General features: G+C 41.8%; 1 protein-coding gene across 1 annotated transcript; it reads left to right on the forward strand.

Moving 5' to 3' along the window:
- Positions 1 to 10,373: 10,373 nt before the first annotated feature.
- On the forward strand, positions 10,374 to 17,682 carry nags (N-acetylglutamate synthase). Its single transcript, XM_062531064.1, has 8 exons — positions 10,374 to 10,854; positions 11,660 to 11,922; positions 12,196 to 12,412; positions 13,404 to 13,584; positions 14,870 to 14,909; positions 15,280 to 15,411; positions 16,468 to 16,650; positions 16,839 to 17,682. Exons 1-8 carry the CDS (start codon positions 10,489 to 10,491, stop codon positions 17,011 to 17,013), a joined length of 1,557 nt encoding a protein of 518 aa, XP_062387048.1. The 5' UTR covers positions 10,374 to 10,488; the 3' UTR covers positions 17,014 to 17,682.
- Positions 17,683 to 17,799: the final 117 nt, after the last annotated feature.

Here is a 17,799-nt window from a genome sequence, read left to right on the forward strand (position 1 = left end):
CTTCGGCAGTTACATAATATAGCAAAAATAATTATATGAAATTGTGGGTCAGCTGAAAGGTCATGTATCTAACCCCATTACCTTAAAAAAAACGTGCATGGAACACATTTACATGCATGTGTTCTAAACGCACAAAGCCAATATAGCGCATACGTCTTGGACGCATTTGTTCAGGGAAGTCAACAATGAGTGGTCCAACATGATGAGACGTCTGGCATGAGGGCATGATGGCATAATGGTACATCTACAGGGAGAGATTACAGGATTAGAGCCCATACTCCAATAGAGAACGAGAGACTGCGTCCGAACGGATAGATTCGGGGAGAGTGCGTGCATGCGTAAAGTTGATGCGCACTGATGTGCACGGACGCAATGAGATCAAACGAGGATTTCAACATGGGCAACACAAGGTAACGTACATTTTAGTCTTAACTTGTTCAAAATGCATTCATAAGCGTCCATTCCATCATTAGGCTAAGGCAACATCTATGACATGGGGTGCTGGGTGGATATTTTGGTTGTTGCTCGTCATTTTATGTAAGTTCCATCTGAAGAAAGCCATTTAACACTGATCTCATCCTCCGTATGGTTTCATTCTACAGAGGCATCGTTCGTCAACAGCAGTTCCTCATAGACAATGGAAGTAGGCTACTCCTTGAACTCACTGATAAAACGGAGTAAGGTCACCCGAAGAGGTAGTCTAACCGTTTCAAAATACATATCATACCGTTTCCAAAACTGAATATGCTGGTCTTCATTTTCCTACTAGTCGGTCTTTCTTCAGTGGGAAGTTCCAGGTTATGCTCGTACATATGTCAGTGTTATGAGCACTCAGACCTGGTAGACTGTCGCGCCAGAAAGCTTACCAGCGTGCCTCACGGACTGCCACATGGCACATGGCTCCTGGACCTCGGTGGGAACGTCTTGACAGAGTTGCAGAGCAGGACATTCGCCGGACTTTGGTCCATGCGGATTCTGGTCCTTTCGGACAGTCATATCCAGCAGATTCACCCACAGGTTGGCAATGTTTGACGTTACAGTTTTTTCCAATTGCTTACACACAATTTTTCAAACCGAGTTCTTTTTAACAAAATTTAAGCACAGGCATCCAAACGCCACACTCATTTTGCATAATTCCTAGATTATTTGCAAAATGAAACACTTCAGTCAAAACAAACACACTTCAGTCAAAACATACACACTTCAGTCAAAACATACACACTTCAGTCAAAACATATACACATATTTGTAAAAATGCTATTAGTTGTCATTTAACAAACACAGTCCTCAATGATCAGACACTATTGCAGCCAGTTTCACACTGCAGTGATAAATGCAAAACGCATTTGTAAAAAGAAAAATGAGGAAATAGCATGTGCTATATTTTTGCCCAGACATTGTTATCTAAGGGATCATTTAGATGTCCAAAAAATAGTGACAAACCCACAACATTCTTCATGATTAGTTCGACATAGGGAAAGTGTATATAAATAGGTCTATAAACTTGCACTTGCACTGTACAACACTGAAGACTGCTGTAGACTGAATATTTCAAGTATTTCTTTCAATACTTACAGTATTTCTAACCATAATCAGTTACAGTAATTAACCAACAATGAAATCAATTGAACAAATAAAATCTGTAGACAAACAAAAACTACTGCATAAAGTAGGCTACATACACTTTGACTCTGAAGAGCAACTACTGCAAAAGCAACAAGACTGTATAGCGCACCTGAGTGATGCGTTTTCAATTTTGCTCATGTGTGCTTACACACCTGGTGGATGTGATGATCCAATTCGTTCATTAGTGTAGTCATTGGCAATCCGGGGCTTTGTAATGACAAGGAAGTAACCTCACAATCCTTATCTGTGTCTAAGGTGTGGAAATGTGTGTAGAGTTTTACAAATCACTGTGTGTAATGTTTTGCAAAAAGGGTGAAGCAGACATTGTGTGTAATGTTGTGCAAATGTGTGGAGGTGTTTTGCTCCTTGGAGTAAAATTTTGCTAATTGTGTGAAAAAAAATATTTTAGTGTGTAAACAATCGTAAAAAACTGTAATACTGTTTGTTTAAATTATACAGTTCATGTTACACGCAACCTATAGGCATTCGCAAAGTAGGCCTAGGCCTGAATGTTTGGGTGTATACAGTTGAATAGCCTGTAAAATGTACTCCATTGTATAGCTCAAATGTATTCGCAGACAGATCTCCATTGATATAATTCTGAAATCATTGTTCAATAGTCTACCATTCTTTCAGATCTATTCTGAAACAGAGTTGCGGTGCACTTGAATGTGGATATCTTATGTTTTAACCTCTCTCTACATTTTCCATCGGGGCCTTCTAGGCTTTCTACTCTCTCTCCTTCCTGGAAAAGCTGGACATGAGCCGTAATCACATATCTGAGCTACCGGTGGACTTCTCCCAGAGTCTGTCCTCTCTGAAGGATCTGCGTCTGGATCATAATGCTCTGGAGAAGGTGGTCCCCCCCAGCCTGGAGCACCTTGAGAGCTTGGAAAAGCTGGACTTGAGCCACAACCACATCCTCAACCTAGGACCCGGCGCCTTTCGGGGACTGTCCCGTCTGCGGCACCTCTACCTGCAATCCAACTGGCTGGGCACGGTACGTGACGGCTCCTTCTCCATGCTACCAGCCCTAGAGCTTCTGCTGCTGGGCCACAACAACATCTCACGAATCGAGACGGACGCCTTCGCACCGCTCCACAGCCTCGCATTGCTGGGCCTGGAGGGCAACCGCTTGGAGCACCTCAAGTTCAAGATCTTCCTAAACCTGCACACAACCGGCACGCACCTGCAGCTGGCTGGCAACCCCTGGAGCTGCGATTGTGACCTACACCGGGTTTTTGGCAAGATCCTGAGCGTGCGGCACCTGCACGTGGACGACTACCGCAACCTGACGTGTCGCGAGCCGTGGCAGTTGGCCGGCGCCTCGCTGGCCGGCATAGACAGCCAGCTCTGCATGGCCGAGACAGCCACCGTGCTTATCATCACCGGCGCTGTGCTGGTGACCGTAATCGCGGCCCTGGTGACCGCTGAACACAATCGCAAACAGAAGACCAAGACCAAGGGATGGAGAGAAGGCGACGCGCAGGACCTGCAGGAGAAGTGAGGGAGAGGAGAGGGAGAGACGGTATGGTCTTCAGAAGTGCTTTTGCCATCGCAACACAACTTGCTTAACGCGTTTTTATTTGTTTTTGTACACAAGTTTGATTCCAGTTGCTTGACTATTGTAGGGGATTGCAACTGTTGTAAATAGGCTATGCAGCAATGATGTCCAAAAGGACATAGAGGCAATCCCACTTATAACACCCAAGGCACATACTGTAGCCTTGAAAACATTATCTATATAGGCAGAACTATAATTGTATGCTTAAATGGCTGAACCTTTGAAAATCTTCTCACTGTTTGTGAAACACAGTGATGGTGACCTCACATAACCCTACCTGTGTGTAATCTCAGGGCATTTGAGGTAAAACTCAATTTGCATACATCAGGCTTGGGAGAAATGCCATTTTATTGTCACTTTAGCTTTCTATGAATTGAGGTTTTGTCAATCAAAACACTATTCATTGTCCCCTTTTATACACTGCAAATGGCATTGTTATGACATAGCCTATTATCTCAGATCGTATATATAGGTCTGCTAATGTTATATGAAATATACTTCTATATAATGCAATGACACATTTTGACACTCTGAAGATAACTGGAAAGATAATTTAACTGTAGCCTACAAATTGAGCAAATCATCCTGCAAATGAGTGGTAAGTTGTGGGAAGTCACTACATCCTAGTCACTCTTTGTAATGAAATACTCTGACACAATGAATATTTAACTGGATAACTCTGTTCTGTGAGCATGCTGGCTCTCTGCTGCTCTAGTTTAGTGTTTGTTCATTGATCGTGAAGTAGAGCTCCTAGGTCATCTCTTTCATTTGACCGAATAGTCTGTCATCCATATACTTGTCTGTTACAGCTTTGATTTTTTTGGTCTGACTATAAGTGTGCATAATATGAGTTTTCATTGGTGAAGAATCTTGGAATGTTTCTTATAGGAATAATTTGAGGGTGATTTTGTTAGTTTGGTCCTTATTTATTTTTATTTTTTTTATCAAAACATTGTTAATAAATTATCCCTTATCAACATATTATTGCAGGTTAAGATTTTATTATTTCTTTGATAAATCAATATTTGCATTAAAAGGTGTCTGTTTGATGAGGCCAACTCTTTGTCCCCGCAAATGTAGACAAGAAAACCAAAGAAGTAAATTATTTTAGTCTTCAGACCAACACACCAGTGCCTTAGGCAGAATAAGTTTACACTTTTATCCAAAATAAATTACGTAGAATAAAATGCCTATGTGGCTTCTATTTGTAAAATATTTTAAAACTATTTGTAAGGTTTGTTATGAGGATGTTTGAAATGACAGAACTGACCTGTCTCTTGACCTGAGCACAGGTGTGCCACAATTTCTAATACACTGGAGAGATGTTAGTGCATTTAGTGCTAATCCACCAATCAACAACTAAGCCTATTTATTTTACCGTCGAAAACAAAATCACTAACAAATCAACCTTTGTGGACAAAGACATCATCAACAGAACAGCTTTCAAAAGCAATTCACTGGGGTTGTCATGCAGGCACCTTCCTTGGGTGTTTCGTTGAATAGCACGGAAGGCTGTTCAGGTATACCTCATTTGTAGGTATACTTCATTTGTTTCTGGTGAGCGTTAGCTGTGTTGTAATTGCATCTTCTGTTCTATTTTGCTCCTTACATGTTCACTCCAACAGTGAAGGTATTGGTCAATAATATATAACAATTTTAACACATAAATCCTTTCACATGGTAACATACTTATTCACTATGTGCAACAAGCAAGCGGGTCCTTGTAGACACTAAGTATATTAATAGTGGCTGATTCAAACACACCTGGCTCCACCAGAAACAAATAACCTGAACAGCCTCACACGCATATAGCCTATTCGTTGCAGAGTTGTTTTACTCATCTGTGTGCTTGAGGAAAAGTACTGTGAGTTTGCATCAAGTGTTGGACATCTGCTGCTGTTGCTGTGGAGATTACACACCAATTAATCAGCGAGCTTTCACACAGCCCAGCAGCTTAACTATCAGATTTGATGACAAAATCCAGAAGGCTGTGAGCCACAAAAAAAAAAACTCACCCTGGATTATTTCTGGATGGTCCAAGCAGATCAAGCACATCATTTATAATGTGTTTTGTTTTCACCTTCTGTGAAAGACTTTTTCAGGTAGCTGGGATTATGGGCCCAGCTATTTTCTGTCTAATGGTTTGAGTGTTGAGTGGGGTTGTAATTATGATGTATTAAAGGCGCAGTCTAGCCTGGCTACCACTTCTCAAATGAGACGTGGTCTGGCAACCAGACGTTCATTTTCTCGTATTTGAAAAAATGCCCAGATCCGTTCATTGGGCACCACGGATGTCTATCAAATGCGTCTGTGCATGCATAGCTCATCATGGTCTTGCTCTCTCCCCTGTTCTGTGATTGGTCGCCAACATCAGGCGAAAATTTGGGTGTTAGTTTCCAGACTGCCTTAGCAGCGTGAATGAAATAACCGCACAAGGCAGGATGGGAAGGTGCAGTCACCCTTTGTGCATGATTTCAAGCCCATAACATTTGTCACATTCAAAAATGTCGCAATCATCTACCTACAATCCGCTATATAGCTGCACATTCCGTGTGTAGCCTATACATTGTAAAAAAAGGGTCTTTGTGGACAGCCCAAGCTCTGGAAACAAACCAAATGGGAGCATCCCGTCCTTCAAACAAAAAATAATCTGTGAATTTTCTTTGGGATTGAGAAGGGATGGGTGAGCTATCTCACTGGTGTGGTTCTTTTGGTCCTTGGTTAAGATATAATGCTTTGGGCAAACAAATGCTAAATCCAATGTTTGCACATTTGCATTAAAGCACGTATAGTGCTTACTGCTTTTATATTCTCACAGATCAGTTGTGTCTCTGTGGCCCTGCTGCAGTGGTCTATTGCTGTCTGTTACGTGGGTGAGAGAGAGCACAGATGAAGGTCGCAGCAGTGTGGCTTAAACACCATATGGATCCAGCTTGTGCGGCAAAATCCCCTAGATTACAGTGATGATTAAAAATATGAGACAGAGATGTGTGTGTGAGAGAGAGAGAGTTGGTGGCCAAAGCCCCTATCAAACAGCAAGAGCGACAGAGTAGAACAAAACAGAGAGAAAGAAAGAAAGAGAGATAATGGTGCCTGCATCTGTTCTGGTCGACCACTCCACTCCTTTCATGTGTGTCAGTCATGGTCAGTGTTAAATGTTGTTGCTGCTCTATTTGCAAGGATGCATCTGAAAAGAAACAACTTAACTTGTTAATACTTACAATGAAATTGAATAGCTTATTATATGAAAATCGAGTTCAATCGACTGCTTCTAGTAATGAAAATAGTGCAAAGTTGAAGAAATACTACATCGAAATACAATGTAAAACATGTAGCGAAATGGCATTTACATGTAGCAGCTGAACTTCTCTGTGCAGAGGTATCCCTAGCTATGTATAATAGAAAATAAAAAAATAGATTGAGAGAGAAGGGGGTAAAGTGCAGTGTGTTTAAGTGCAGTGTGGCAAGTCCATTGCATTTAGAGTGTTTAAGGAAAGAAAGCCCTCCTCAATCTGTTTTAGCCCTGTAAAAACAGAGATGTTTGCCTTACCTCGGTTTGAGCAGTCCATGGATGTGAACTGTCCTTTGAAATATGTTTTACCCTTATTGTACTCTCTTTTTGTATAGGCCTATCTTTTTTACATCACAGCTGTCGAGGTCAGTCTGTGTTATGTTAAATTATTTAAAACAGAGGCTGTAATCTGTTGCACAATCATCTGACTGGAGTCAGCCGATGGGAGAATAGCTATGGATATGCAGTGGTGAGAAACAATGTTGTCCTCTAACCACGGAAAACTGCTGCTTTGGACCATGTCTATACTTTACTGTTATCCAAGCATTTTATTATAAGAACTGGTAATGGCCTAACATACTTTTAGAGATCCATTGCTACTTTGGCTTTGCTGAAATCTCTGTTACCTAATGCCTCCACGAGGCAGACCCGCAGTTTTTATGTAAGATCAGAGAAATTGTGGGGAACGGTTTTCATCTCTCTCTCTCTCTCTCTCTCTCTCTCTGTCTGTCTGTCTGTCTCTCTCTCACCCAGTACAGCACTCTACACCAAGGTGTTATCCAGTCCTTATGTTTTATCTTATTTGTGCACCTAGACATTTTGTACTTTGTGTCTTGGATGTATCTGTAGGCATATATGACTTTAACAAAAAAAGAAGTAGTTGACATTAGACCAGCAATGTTGTCAGCCCTTCACCAGCAGGGGCAGGCCTGTGGGGGCGTAGTATTGTTGTTGTTGTTGTTGTTGTTGTTGTTGTGGTGTTCTCAGTCATTTCATTTTGTTATGAGATTGGAAGGAACTTATTAGGAAAACAGTTAAAGAGGCCCTAATACAATGGAGGAATATAAAAAAAGAGGAATATAAAATCATCTTTTGGAAATTGATCTTGATGCATAATATTTAAAAAAAAAAAAAAAGAATAAAAATCCAACCTATAAGGACACCAATCTTATTTGTGAATGAAGAATGTATAGAACTATACTCTCGTTCAGGCATAATAATCCTACCCAATTTCTCTGCTGCAGCTCAACCTTGTTGCTGGAAGTTAGCCTACAGGGACCAAAGCCATCGATAGGAACTATTTTCAGGTGCTGCATGATATCATTGTGCTGCTGTGCCGATGGTGTTCCTTGATTATTACGCTGTCCATGTCAAATCAGCCAAGAAAATCATTTTCCGTTGGTCTTATTACACTGTTCTAACTTGAGAGGAGGCAAGTTTTAAATAGGAAAATTACCTGAAATCTTAGTCACTTTAAAATGTGATGCTAGCAGGTGAGATGCTAATGGTCTAATCAGATTCAATGATCTATGCTAGACTAGAGCTAAAACTAGTAGCCTATCGTCAGACAGACTTACAGAACGGCTGGATGAACTGGAATAGTTTAACTCAAGGGGAGGTGGAAAATGAGTGTAATTCCCTAAATGGTGGAATATGCCTACAGTCGTGTTTAGTTATGTTTATATTTAAATTTATTAGCAGATGCCTTTGTCCAAAACAACATAGGCCTACATTTTAACCAAGGATCAAATCAAACAAGCCAGAGGTAGGCTAGGTCAGGAACTCCAGGCATGATTTTATTTTTGTTTTGGGGAACAGGCTGCCCCCACTTGATTTATTTCCAGTGTTCGGAGCCTGGGAGAGAGGTTTATGTATTCACAAAATGGGCTGCTAGTGGTCGTGAGGAGATGATTGCTGAATGTGAGAAAAATAGTTTATAGGAACTTGAATTTGTGATTGTTGACTGCATCTTGCCTTGTTTAAAAACTACAGAAATAGCTGTGGATTTGAGGAGGCCTAACACCAATGCCCTAGTTATATGATCAGCCTATAACCTTGACAGTCTTGAGAGCTATGTTGAATAAACATCTGTTGGTGCATTGAGAGAGAGCATCATCACATAATCCATCACTGTCAGTTCAGACCAAATTATCTGTCAAGTTATCTAAATTTCACCAACAGTGTTTCTTGCTTGACACTGTAGCACAACAGTTACTTTTGCAGTGTGGTGGACAAAAAATTCATCAGATCTAGGTTGTTACCTAGTCAATACTGCATTAATAAAGTGAGGGTGGTTCAAAATACTTAATGGATACAAGGAGGTTTATTTGTCACATGATTACTAAAGTAAAGAATGCAGTAAAATTGTCTGTTCCATCGCCTGTACTTCATAAATGCCCTGTGAATATTACTGTAGGCTAACCAAATATGCCAACATAAGTGCTCCTGGTGGTGGATGAAATGCTATTGCACCTATTTTTTGAATGTGAGAAAGCTAAAGCATTTCTCAGTGACTGAGTCACCTTTCTGATCCACCTTACCTCTCATAAAACATTTTTTTTTATTGATAATCCTGACAATAACACTATAGATGAATATGTGAATTTTTTGTTTTGCTAGCTACGTTTTTTTAATTCATAAACGGAAATGACAAAAATGACAGCCCTCCTTCCAGGAATGCAAGTTAGAAATAGATTTGCTCCTTAAATCACATAGTTAAAAATAACCAAAAGAATGATCGGCTTCTGTGTCTCGTCACACAGTCTAGAAATCCTGAACAGTTTTCCTCATGGTTTTGTTTTGAATTGTGATTGGGTTTTTTGTTGTATGAAAAGTATGACAGTGAATGATGTTTTGAGTATTTGTGCGTTGTTAAAAATACTTTGTTAAAACACTTTGTTAAAAATATGGTTTTGGTTATGGTATTTGGAAGATACTTTTACTCAAAGCTACATAGGTAGCCTACAAAATAACCACAATGCAATAATTACATTTGACAGTAAACAAATAGAAAGTTGGTCAGACGAAGGAAAATAGCAATAACAATCAATAGCCCAATGAAAATAACTAAACAGGTTACTGTTACAAACCATGACACATACGCTTAAACTATAAGTGCATGTTGAATAGAATAGATATTCCTTTACCCTCTTGAAAGACCCAAAACTATGACATGAGTGGAGATCATGGGCACCTCATTCCACCAACAAATCACTGAGGGAAAAAAGTCTTGAATTGAGGCTGGTCGGCACAACAGACAGGCACACATCAGAAGACCACAGTGGGCGCTGGGCGGTTGGAGATATATCTTGATCTTGATCTTGAATTAAGATAGCAGGGAGCAGATCCTGTCAGTGTCTTATAAGTCAAAGTGAAAATGTTAAATTGAATTCTGGCCACTGGGGAGCCAGTGGAGATTAGAGGAGTAGGCCTACATGTAGATCAGAAATGGTTAAACTGGAGTCAACTTTCAGACATCTGACCCGTCCCCTACAACTTTCAAAATATGCTGGCTCCCTCTAGTGGCTACTCTTGAAAGCCTTCCTTTGGTCCCTTGCAGGCATGGCTGTTTCAGCCGGTCTCAAAAGCGGGCCTCTAAGTTACCAAAATAGATTAAACAGGAATAAGCAAAGCTATTATATAGAAGTTATCTAGCAGACATTCAGTTCTGTTGGTATGTTGTCATAAGCCGGTACCATCTACTGTTAAAGTTTGCCATAGTAAAAAAATAAAAAATAAAAATAAAAAGTTACCTGCAGTGCAAAAAGAAAAGCGTCCCCCCCTCGTCACGAAGCCACGCCCAGCAACGCAAGAGACTGGGGTCGCGCGTGTCCATTTATCACGTTTAACCGTAGAATGATGACGCCACGGCTTTAGGTTAGGGGACTGAGTTCATACACTCCTTTTTATCATCGTTGAGGACGTTGACTACTTCTTCCTGTCCAAATCGCTGTCGGTTAACGGTGCTCTCCGAAAGTTACTGAAATTACTGGTGTTGATATTAAACATGGCAAAAGTCAATGGTGGGACGTCCAGCTGCAGAGCCATGGTAATGGCCAGTCAGCTTTTGTCTAAACCCTCGCCACTGAGCCAGCAAAATAATCGCCAGCAGAGATTCCTGAAAATTCAGCGCAGAATGATGGCTGCCAACGCTGCCGGACGAGGCAACAAAACCCCGGCTTGGGTTCAACAAGAAATGCCCAGTTCTCTCCCACTGTCCGACCGTCACGGTGTGTCAAATCGTTCATTTATTTACCGGGACGTCAAAGCATTTCTTAATGAAATTGGTGGCGATCCCAGAGAAGCTCGGTACTGGCTTAGACAGTTTCAAAGAGCAAAGCTCTCTCAAGCGCCTGCATTTGCTGTTTTGGAGGTGAGTAAGTTTTGGCCTGTCTCGAAGTGAGAATGAATGAATGGGAGGGGAAACAATTCATGACAGTGGCAGTTATTAGTTAAGTGGCAGTAAGACAAGTTGAAGTATTGCTCGGGTGCTCCTATAAAGGCTAGTTAGCTCAGTGATACAACACAGTGAAAAGTACTGGGAAGTAATTGTTACCAACATAAATGAGAAGTGTTGGGAGAAGGAAATTGACAGCTGCTAAGGAACACGAGGGGGGCGCCTGATGTTGGTGTGGGCTGGTTGATCTTGGTCTTAAGGAACTCAGTTTCATATTTGTAAAATGCCATTCCAGCGTTTTAGAATGAGTTTAAAAGGGTCTGGTCTGGTGGTAATGATAGGTGTGGCATTTGCAAAAGGTCAAAACTAAACTTGAGGCGGTATCTTCAGCATGATGATAAAACTTCTCCGGTTTCTGAGTGTGGCCAACTCTTCATGTATGTAAAATCTCATGAAAAGATGCAAGCCATGCACCATTCTACACCTGCGTGGTTAAGTTTTTAAATTAATGATCAGAGTTGAAGGATGGTTTGACTGCATGTATGGTTTAACATCGTGTTGAACCAGATGTAAATAGTCAAACATTTAATTGTGCTTCACTGTCAAGTGATACATGATACATACATGTTCCAGGTGTGTCTTGATTTTAACACAGTGAAGTGTTTCACACTCAAAAAATCTGCAAGTTATGTTGGTAGCCTAATACTTTAGGCCAATCACTTTATTTGCAGCCAAAGATAACAAGAGCACATGCCCTGACCACCCCCTATACTTTGGGCAGGTGGATGAGTCTGTTTTCGAGAACCGTGAGATGCTGCAGAGCCTCGCCTTTGGGCTCTCCTTCCTGCAGCGGATGGACATGAAGCCGGTGGTAGTGATGGGCTTCCTGTCGGGTGGCCCGGCGGATGGAGACGAGCCCCGGTTGGAGCTGGTGCGCCGTTGTCAAGCTCTGACCGAAATGCTGCAGCAAAACTCCGCTAGCGTTATGCCCTTCTTCAGTGCCGAGGCCCTGCTACAGGTGCAGGAGCTGCCTCAGAACAGCAGGTACAGCATGCATGTGTCTTACGCACCTGTGTAATACATAATACAACACACACACACACACACCATTTATGCAACACTCCTTTCACGGTCATGTCCCCTCATTTTCCCTCAGTTAAAACACTGTCACTTATAGTCAGATGATGATCCACAATTGTGTGGACACAGGAAAAATGTAAGCGAAAATGAGTTGAACAACGTCCTTAACTGTAGTAAGAAATGTGTGCCATATTGCTTCAGGCTGTCATTGAATTAGAACTGTTTGCTGTCGCTCAGTGTCAGCGCCTCCTCCATCACCGTGGATATGGGCCTGCTGCAGTGGAGCCTGGACTGTGGCACCATTCCGCTGGTGTGTCCGGTGGGCCGAGAGCCATCGGGCCGCTCAGTGGCTCTGAACTCAGTGGACGTAACGGCGGCTGTGGCACGAGCCCTGCAGCCCCTTAAGGTCATGTTCCTCAACAGCAGAGGAGGCTTCTTCTGTCAAAACCAGAAGGTAAACCAGGAACCTGGGAAGCCTATGAAGTCTTGAGTATGTGGAATATAGGTCACAGCTACCGTGTGTGTAGTGTATGTTAAAGCAGGAGTATGCTTTTGTTTGAAGTCTGTGTTTGTGTGTGTCTGTTTTTTCACAAGTAATGGAGAGTGAGTGGGAATACGGCATGAATATATATATATATATATACTGTATATATATATATATATATATATATACTGTATATGCACATTCACAGTATTCACACATACATCTGAAAATGTCTAATGTTCATATCTAAAAATATCCGTATTGTGTGTGTGTGAGGGAAAGAGAAATTGAGATAGAGAGTGGGTATATATCAGCGACACTGCCAGCACATTGCACCTCACATTAGATAGTACTGACCTACTCCCTGCTATGACCTAAATTTATCGTACACATCTGGAGTAGCGCTTCTCTGCCAAGCCTGAGCTGTGTGATATTACAGGGGTACCGGTTATAAGCGGCTAGACGGAATTAATACCAGGCACATTCAGGCCACCAGTCTACACGTAATGCTCTCTTTACCTCCCTGCCACCTCCATCTCCCTCCTTCTATCTCACACTGTCTCTCTCTCGTTTCACTCAATTTCTCCTCTCTCTTTTTATCCTGCCATTTACAGTAATTTCCCGCATATAAGCCGCAGGACAGTGTTTTATGCAAGTTAAAAGAAACAAAATCATATTAACACCATATTAACTGTCCCCCTGTATTAACCTCATAGCTGAAGACATTTAGCAAAACCAATGTATAAGCCGTGGCTAATAGTCGGGAAATTACGGGTATTTAGTTTCCACTTCAAGTGACGACATATTATAACAACTCTGACTCAGGTCTTTTTCTTTACTCTCTGTTTATCTCCGTCTTGATCTGTATGGTTGTATGGTGTTGTGTGTTTTGTATGAGTATACATGTGCATGGCTGAAACGATACCTCATGTAAGAAATGACTCCCCTCTGCCACCCATAGGTTCTGGATTCAGTGTCGTTGCCGGGTGACTTGCCGGCGTTGTCGGGGGCAGCCTGGTTGACGGCAGTGGAGCGTCGACAGGTGTGTGTCATCGCACAGCTCCTGAACCAGCTGCCCGGCGAGTCTTCAGCTGTGGTCACTTCCGCAAACACACTCCTGACTGAGCTCTTCAGTCACAAGGGTGAGACACACACACACACACATACACAAAACAAACGTACACACACACACACACAAACGTGCGCACGCACGCACACACACACACACACACACACACACACACACACACAAATACACACAAAAGCTTTGTTTGATAAACCACGTTTAGATACAAAATGCGCACATATACACACGCCATATCAGCTAACACTCCAGCACTACCACTGAGACTTAAGGTCCGCTCTGTAACTACAGGTAGTCATTTCTTTGTCATTTTCGTGGTCGCAACTTTCTCTATGAAACTCCCCCTACAGCTTTGGGCTGCATATTTCACAACAGTCTCTTTTGTATTTTTGCTGGCTCTGTCATAATGAACATCTGAAAAATGAAACCATCTCATAGCTAGACAGCATAGCTAACTGGTGCTTGAAGGGGACATGTGTATGGGACTTGTCCAGAGAATTCTCGCTTCTCATGGGACTTTCAGATTTAGACAAAGCCGGATTTCTTGTTTTTCTGCTAGGAGATGGTAGAGGGAGCAGGGAAAGTCGCCATTCTCGGCACAACAGGTCATTCATCACAATGATTTCTAAACTGTGTTATTAAGTTGAAAGTGTCGCATAGTTCCCCTTTAGACACAGGCCACATGTTTTACTGGCACGTTTCCCATTAGAGGTGAGGAAAATGGCAGATGCAATGGGAGAGTACACTATTGCATGGGCACATAACCCTCTCTGGGAATCTCAGTTGGTGTGCATTTCAGAGCACAAAAATCCCCTCTATGCAGCAGGCTCGAAAAATAGCATGGGGTTCCAAAAGTTGAGCTGACTGAACCCAGGGACCTCATGCTATCAGATGACATACTGCATGTATGTATGTATACATACAAGGCCTGATTGAGGACTAGAAAACGTGGGAGACCTACTGGTGTGCATTATACTTCAGCATGTAGTTAAATGAAGCTCACATTTTCATATTGCAACAGAGTCCTGGGGTATTTGAGTACTGTCGGTTATAACATAATTATAGCATTGTTCCTCCAACATCTTGATTAAAATTGAAGAAGAGGTTCAGGGTTTGTGAGGAAGGGGGTTATCAGTCATAGTGTAGGAATGTATGTACATCTATACAAATGTAACAGTTGCTGGATACTAGCAAATACGTTGAAAAAAATAAAAGATATCTGCACACAGTCTTGTATGCTCTCAGTTTAATAGTAGGCTACAATGTTTCGGCCACTCTGGTCTTCGTCAGGTATTTCTAAATGTCACTTCTCCTGTCTCTAATGTGCCTTTGATTTATTTCAGGGTCTGGGACACTGTTTAAAAATGGAGATCCCATTCACAGGTGAGTAAGAGTCAAGCAAGGTCTTGAGCTACTCCAAACTGGTCTATGTATGTATGTGTCTGTGTGTGCATGTAATGTATATGCTGTTCTCAAATTAAACTGCACAGTATATGCAGTTTGCTGACGATCATGCTACACTAACAAGTATTTATCACAAAAAGTTAGGGATATCTGGTTTACGGGTGAAATGTAATGTTTCAGTACAGAAAGTACTGAAATATTGAACTGTTGGACATGTACATTCACAAGTACAAGTTTAGAGAAGGTCACATTAAGTTCACTTGTAAAGGTCATCCCTGACTTTTTGTGAGTCGTGTATACTTAGTAGGTCAAAGCCATGATGCAAACGTTTGGTATCTCTGTGGCTCAGGTACAGCAGCCTGGATGGCATTGACATGAACCGCCTCCTCGTCCTCATCAACAAGTCATTTGGAAAGACGCTAAAAGAGGATTACATAGCATCACTGAAGGGACGCTTGCATTCCATCTACCTGTCGGAGGGGTAAGCCTGAGCCTTTAAGAGCTCTGAGTATAACGCCACCTTTTGCCGTGTGACACAGTTGCTGTCTTTAAACGTGCTCTATAAATAAATGAACATTGACATTACTGCATCCTATAGACCCCTTCAATGTTTGTAAACATTCAGAGCCTAGTTTTGGTGCACGGGCAGCATGGGGTCAGAAAAATAGCGCAGCTAATAGACTGGCATGTTGAGCTGTCAAGGTATGTCATTATCACTCCAGGATGGCGAAACCAAACCTTTACAAATTACTAGTCTTAGCTAATGGAGATTGTCTGCCGGATCCTGAGCTGGTACCAGAATGGGTAGACAACATTGGCAAGTGGCCAGAGATACATTGGCCCTCCTTTTTCCAGTGTGTATACACACAAAAATGACACACACAATTCATGGAAAGCTTTCTGACCCTGATATGCGCATGCATTTTCCTGTGACGTGGAGGTCAATAGTCATAGCCAACTCTATCTCTCATCACATCTCTTGTGGGTCACCCTTTACTATTCTGCGAGACATTGAACTGCATTCAAGTAATTAATTTTAACTCAAGTAAAATGGACAGAACCCAGCACACTGAAAATGTTTTCTTCTTGATGATTACACAAAGTCAGTAAAGTACCAGCTCGTCTGTACCGGAAGTGCCTTCACAATAGGGCTGCTCGATTATGGTAAAAATCATTATCATGATTATTTTGTTCAATACTGAGATCACGATTATTAAACATGATTACTCAGTGATTGTGGAACTATCATCCATATTCAAAATTTACATTTTTAAAATTCTTAACATTGAATGTTAAATATAATCCAACAGATAAAAATAGATGTAAAAAGATAATGCACGCCACAACTCAAGACAAAAGGAGAGCATTGTTATGAAACTGAATGTAGCAAAAATAATCATTACAGTATATTTCGATTACCGGTATGCTATTTTTCATAATTGTTGGAAGTCATAATCACAATTAATCGATTAAGTCGATTAATTTGCACAGCCCTACTTCACAACAATGTTTAACCCACCCGTTGCTGCCCTGCCAGGTACAGTGCAGCGGCGATCATCACCACGGAGAGTGTGAGCAGTGGCACTCCCTACCTGGACAAGTTTGTGGTGAGCAGCAGCAAGCAGGGCCAGGGCACCAGCCAAATCCTGTGGGAGTGCATCCGCCAGGACCTGGGCAAGCTCTTTTGGAGGTCCCGGGCCACCAACCACATTAACCCCTGGTGAGTGGGTACTGTAGGTAGAGCGAGGACCAAACAAACAAAAGTGGCTGTTTTTTTTAACATATTAAAGAAATGAATCAGGTGATAGTCATAGTACAGTATGTCAGGGGTGGAAATGAGCACCCTACTATGAATTTGTGTACTGGTGGGTGAATTTGCCAACTAACCAGCCACTCTAACCCCATCAGGTACTTCAAGCACTGCGACGGCAGCTTTGTCAATGGCAGCTGGATCGTGTTCTGGTTCGGCCTGTCGGACATCAGGGACTCGTACGAGTTGGTCGAGTACGCCAAGCGACTGCCGGACTCCTTCTACATCCCAGAGAAGCCAGGCATGGCTCTGGAGCCCCCACCAGGGTCCTGAAGAGGGCGCCCTTCTTCACCTCTCCGCAAAACTCCCAGCTCAAGCTGTGTGATAACAAATCATTTAACGAATATGTTGATATAAATCATTTTCAGACACCTGCACTTAAATGAAGCCTTCCGTTATTTGAACCATTCCCAATTAGTTATAGGGCTTAGAGAGTGATTTGGTTCCTGTCCCCAGATTGGGGCAGATGGACCTGTCTGGCCAGATTAGGGCCCTTAACAGGATGGAGATGAGATGTTGTCGCCGTGCTTCATCCAAAATACTACACTTAAGTGCTAATACCAGATGCAGCAACATCCATGCATGTATCAATACCTGTGTGAGATGTGTGGGGTGTTTTGTATTTCTCTACAGATTGCAGGTTTGCCCAAGCTAAAAGGTATATTTATTTCAATAAGGAACTAAACTAGATAAAAAAAAACTGACAGGTTTCTCCTGCAATAGCACTAGATTCACAGAAAACTAAATTATCTTGGCAAGGTTTTTATGTCTTGGTTTACTAATGCATGGACATATGACATATGGACATGTGACCTGGCCCTTTCTGCTATTAATACATTCTGTTCACGTTAGCTTGCTTGGCCGTTTATTTATAATTGGATATGAAGAGTAGGAATTGTCATGACCTCTGTTGCAATACAATTATTAAATATTTCTTTTTTTCTAATCATACTTTTGGTGCTTTTGGAACTTTCTACACAGATGTTGGTTTGTGTTTGTGTGTATGTGTGAGGGTTACGGGGTTATGCATGAACATCCCTGTAGCAAGACAAGTGCAGC

This window comes from Sardina pilchardus, chromosome 3 (genome assembly GCF_963854185.1).
Source record: "Sardina pilchardus chromosome 3, fSarPil1.1, whole genome shotgun sequence".
NCBI classification, from domain to species: Eukaryota; Metazoa; Chordata; class Actinopteri; order Clupeiformes; family Clupeidae; genus Sardina; species Sardina pilchardus.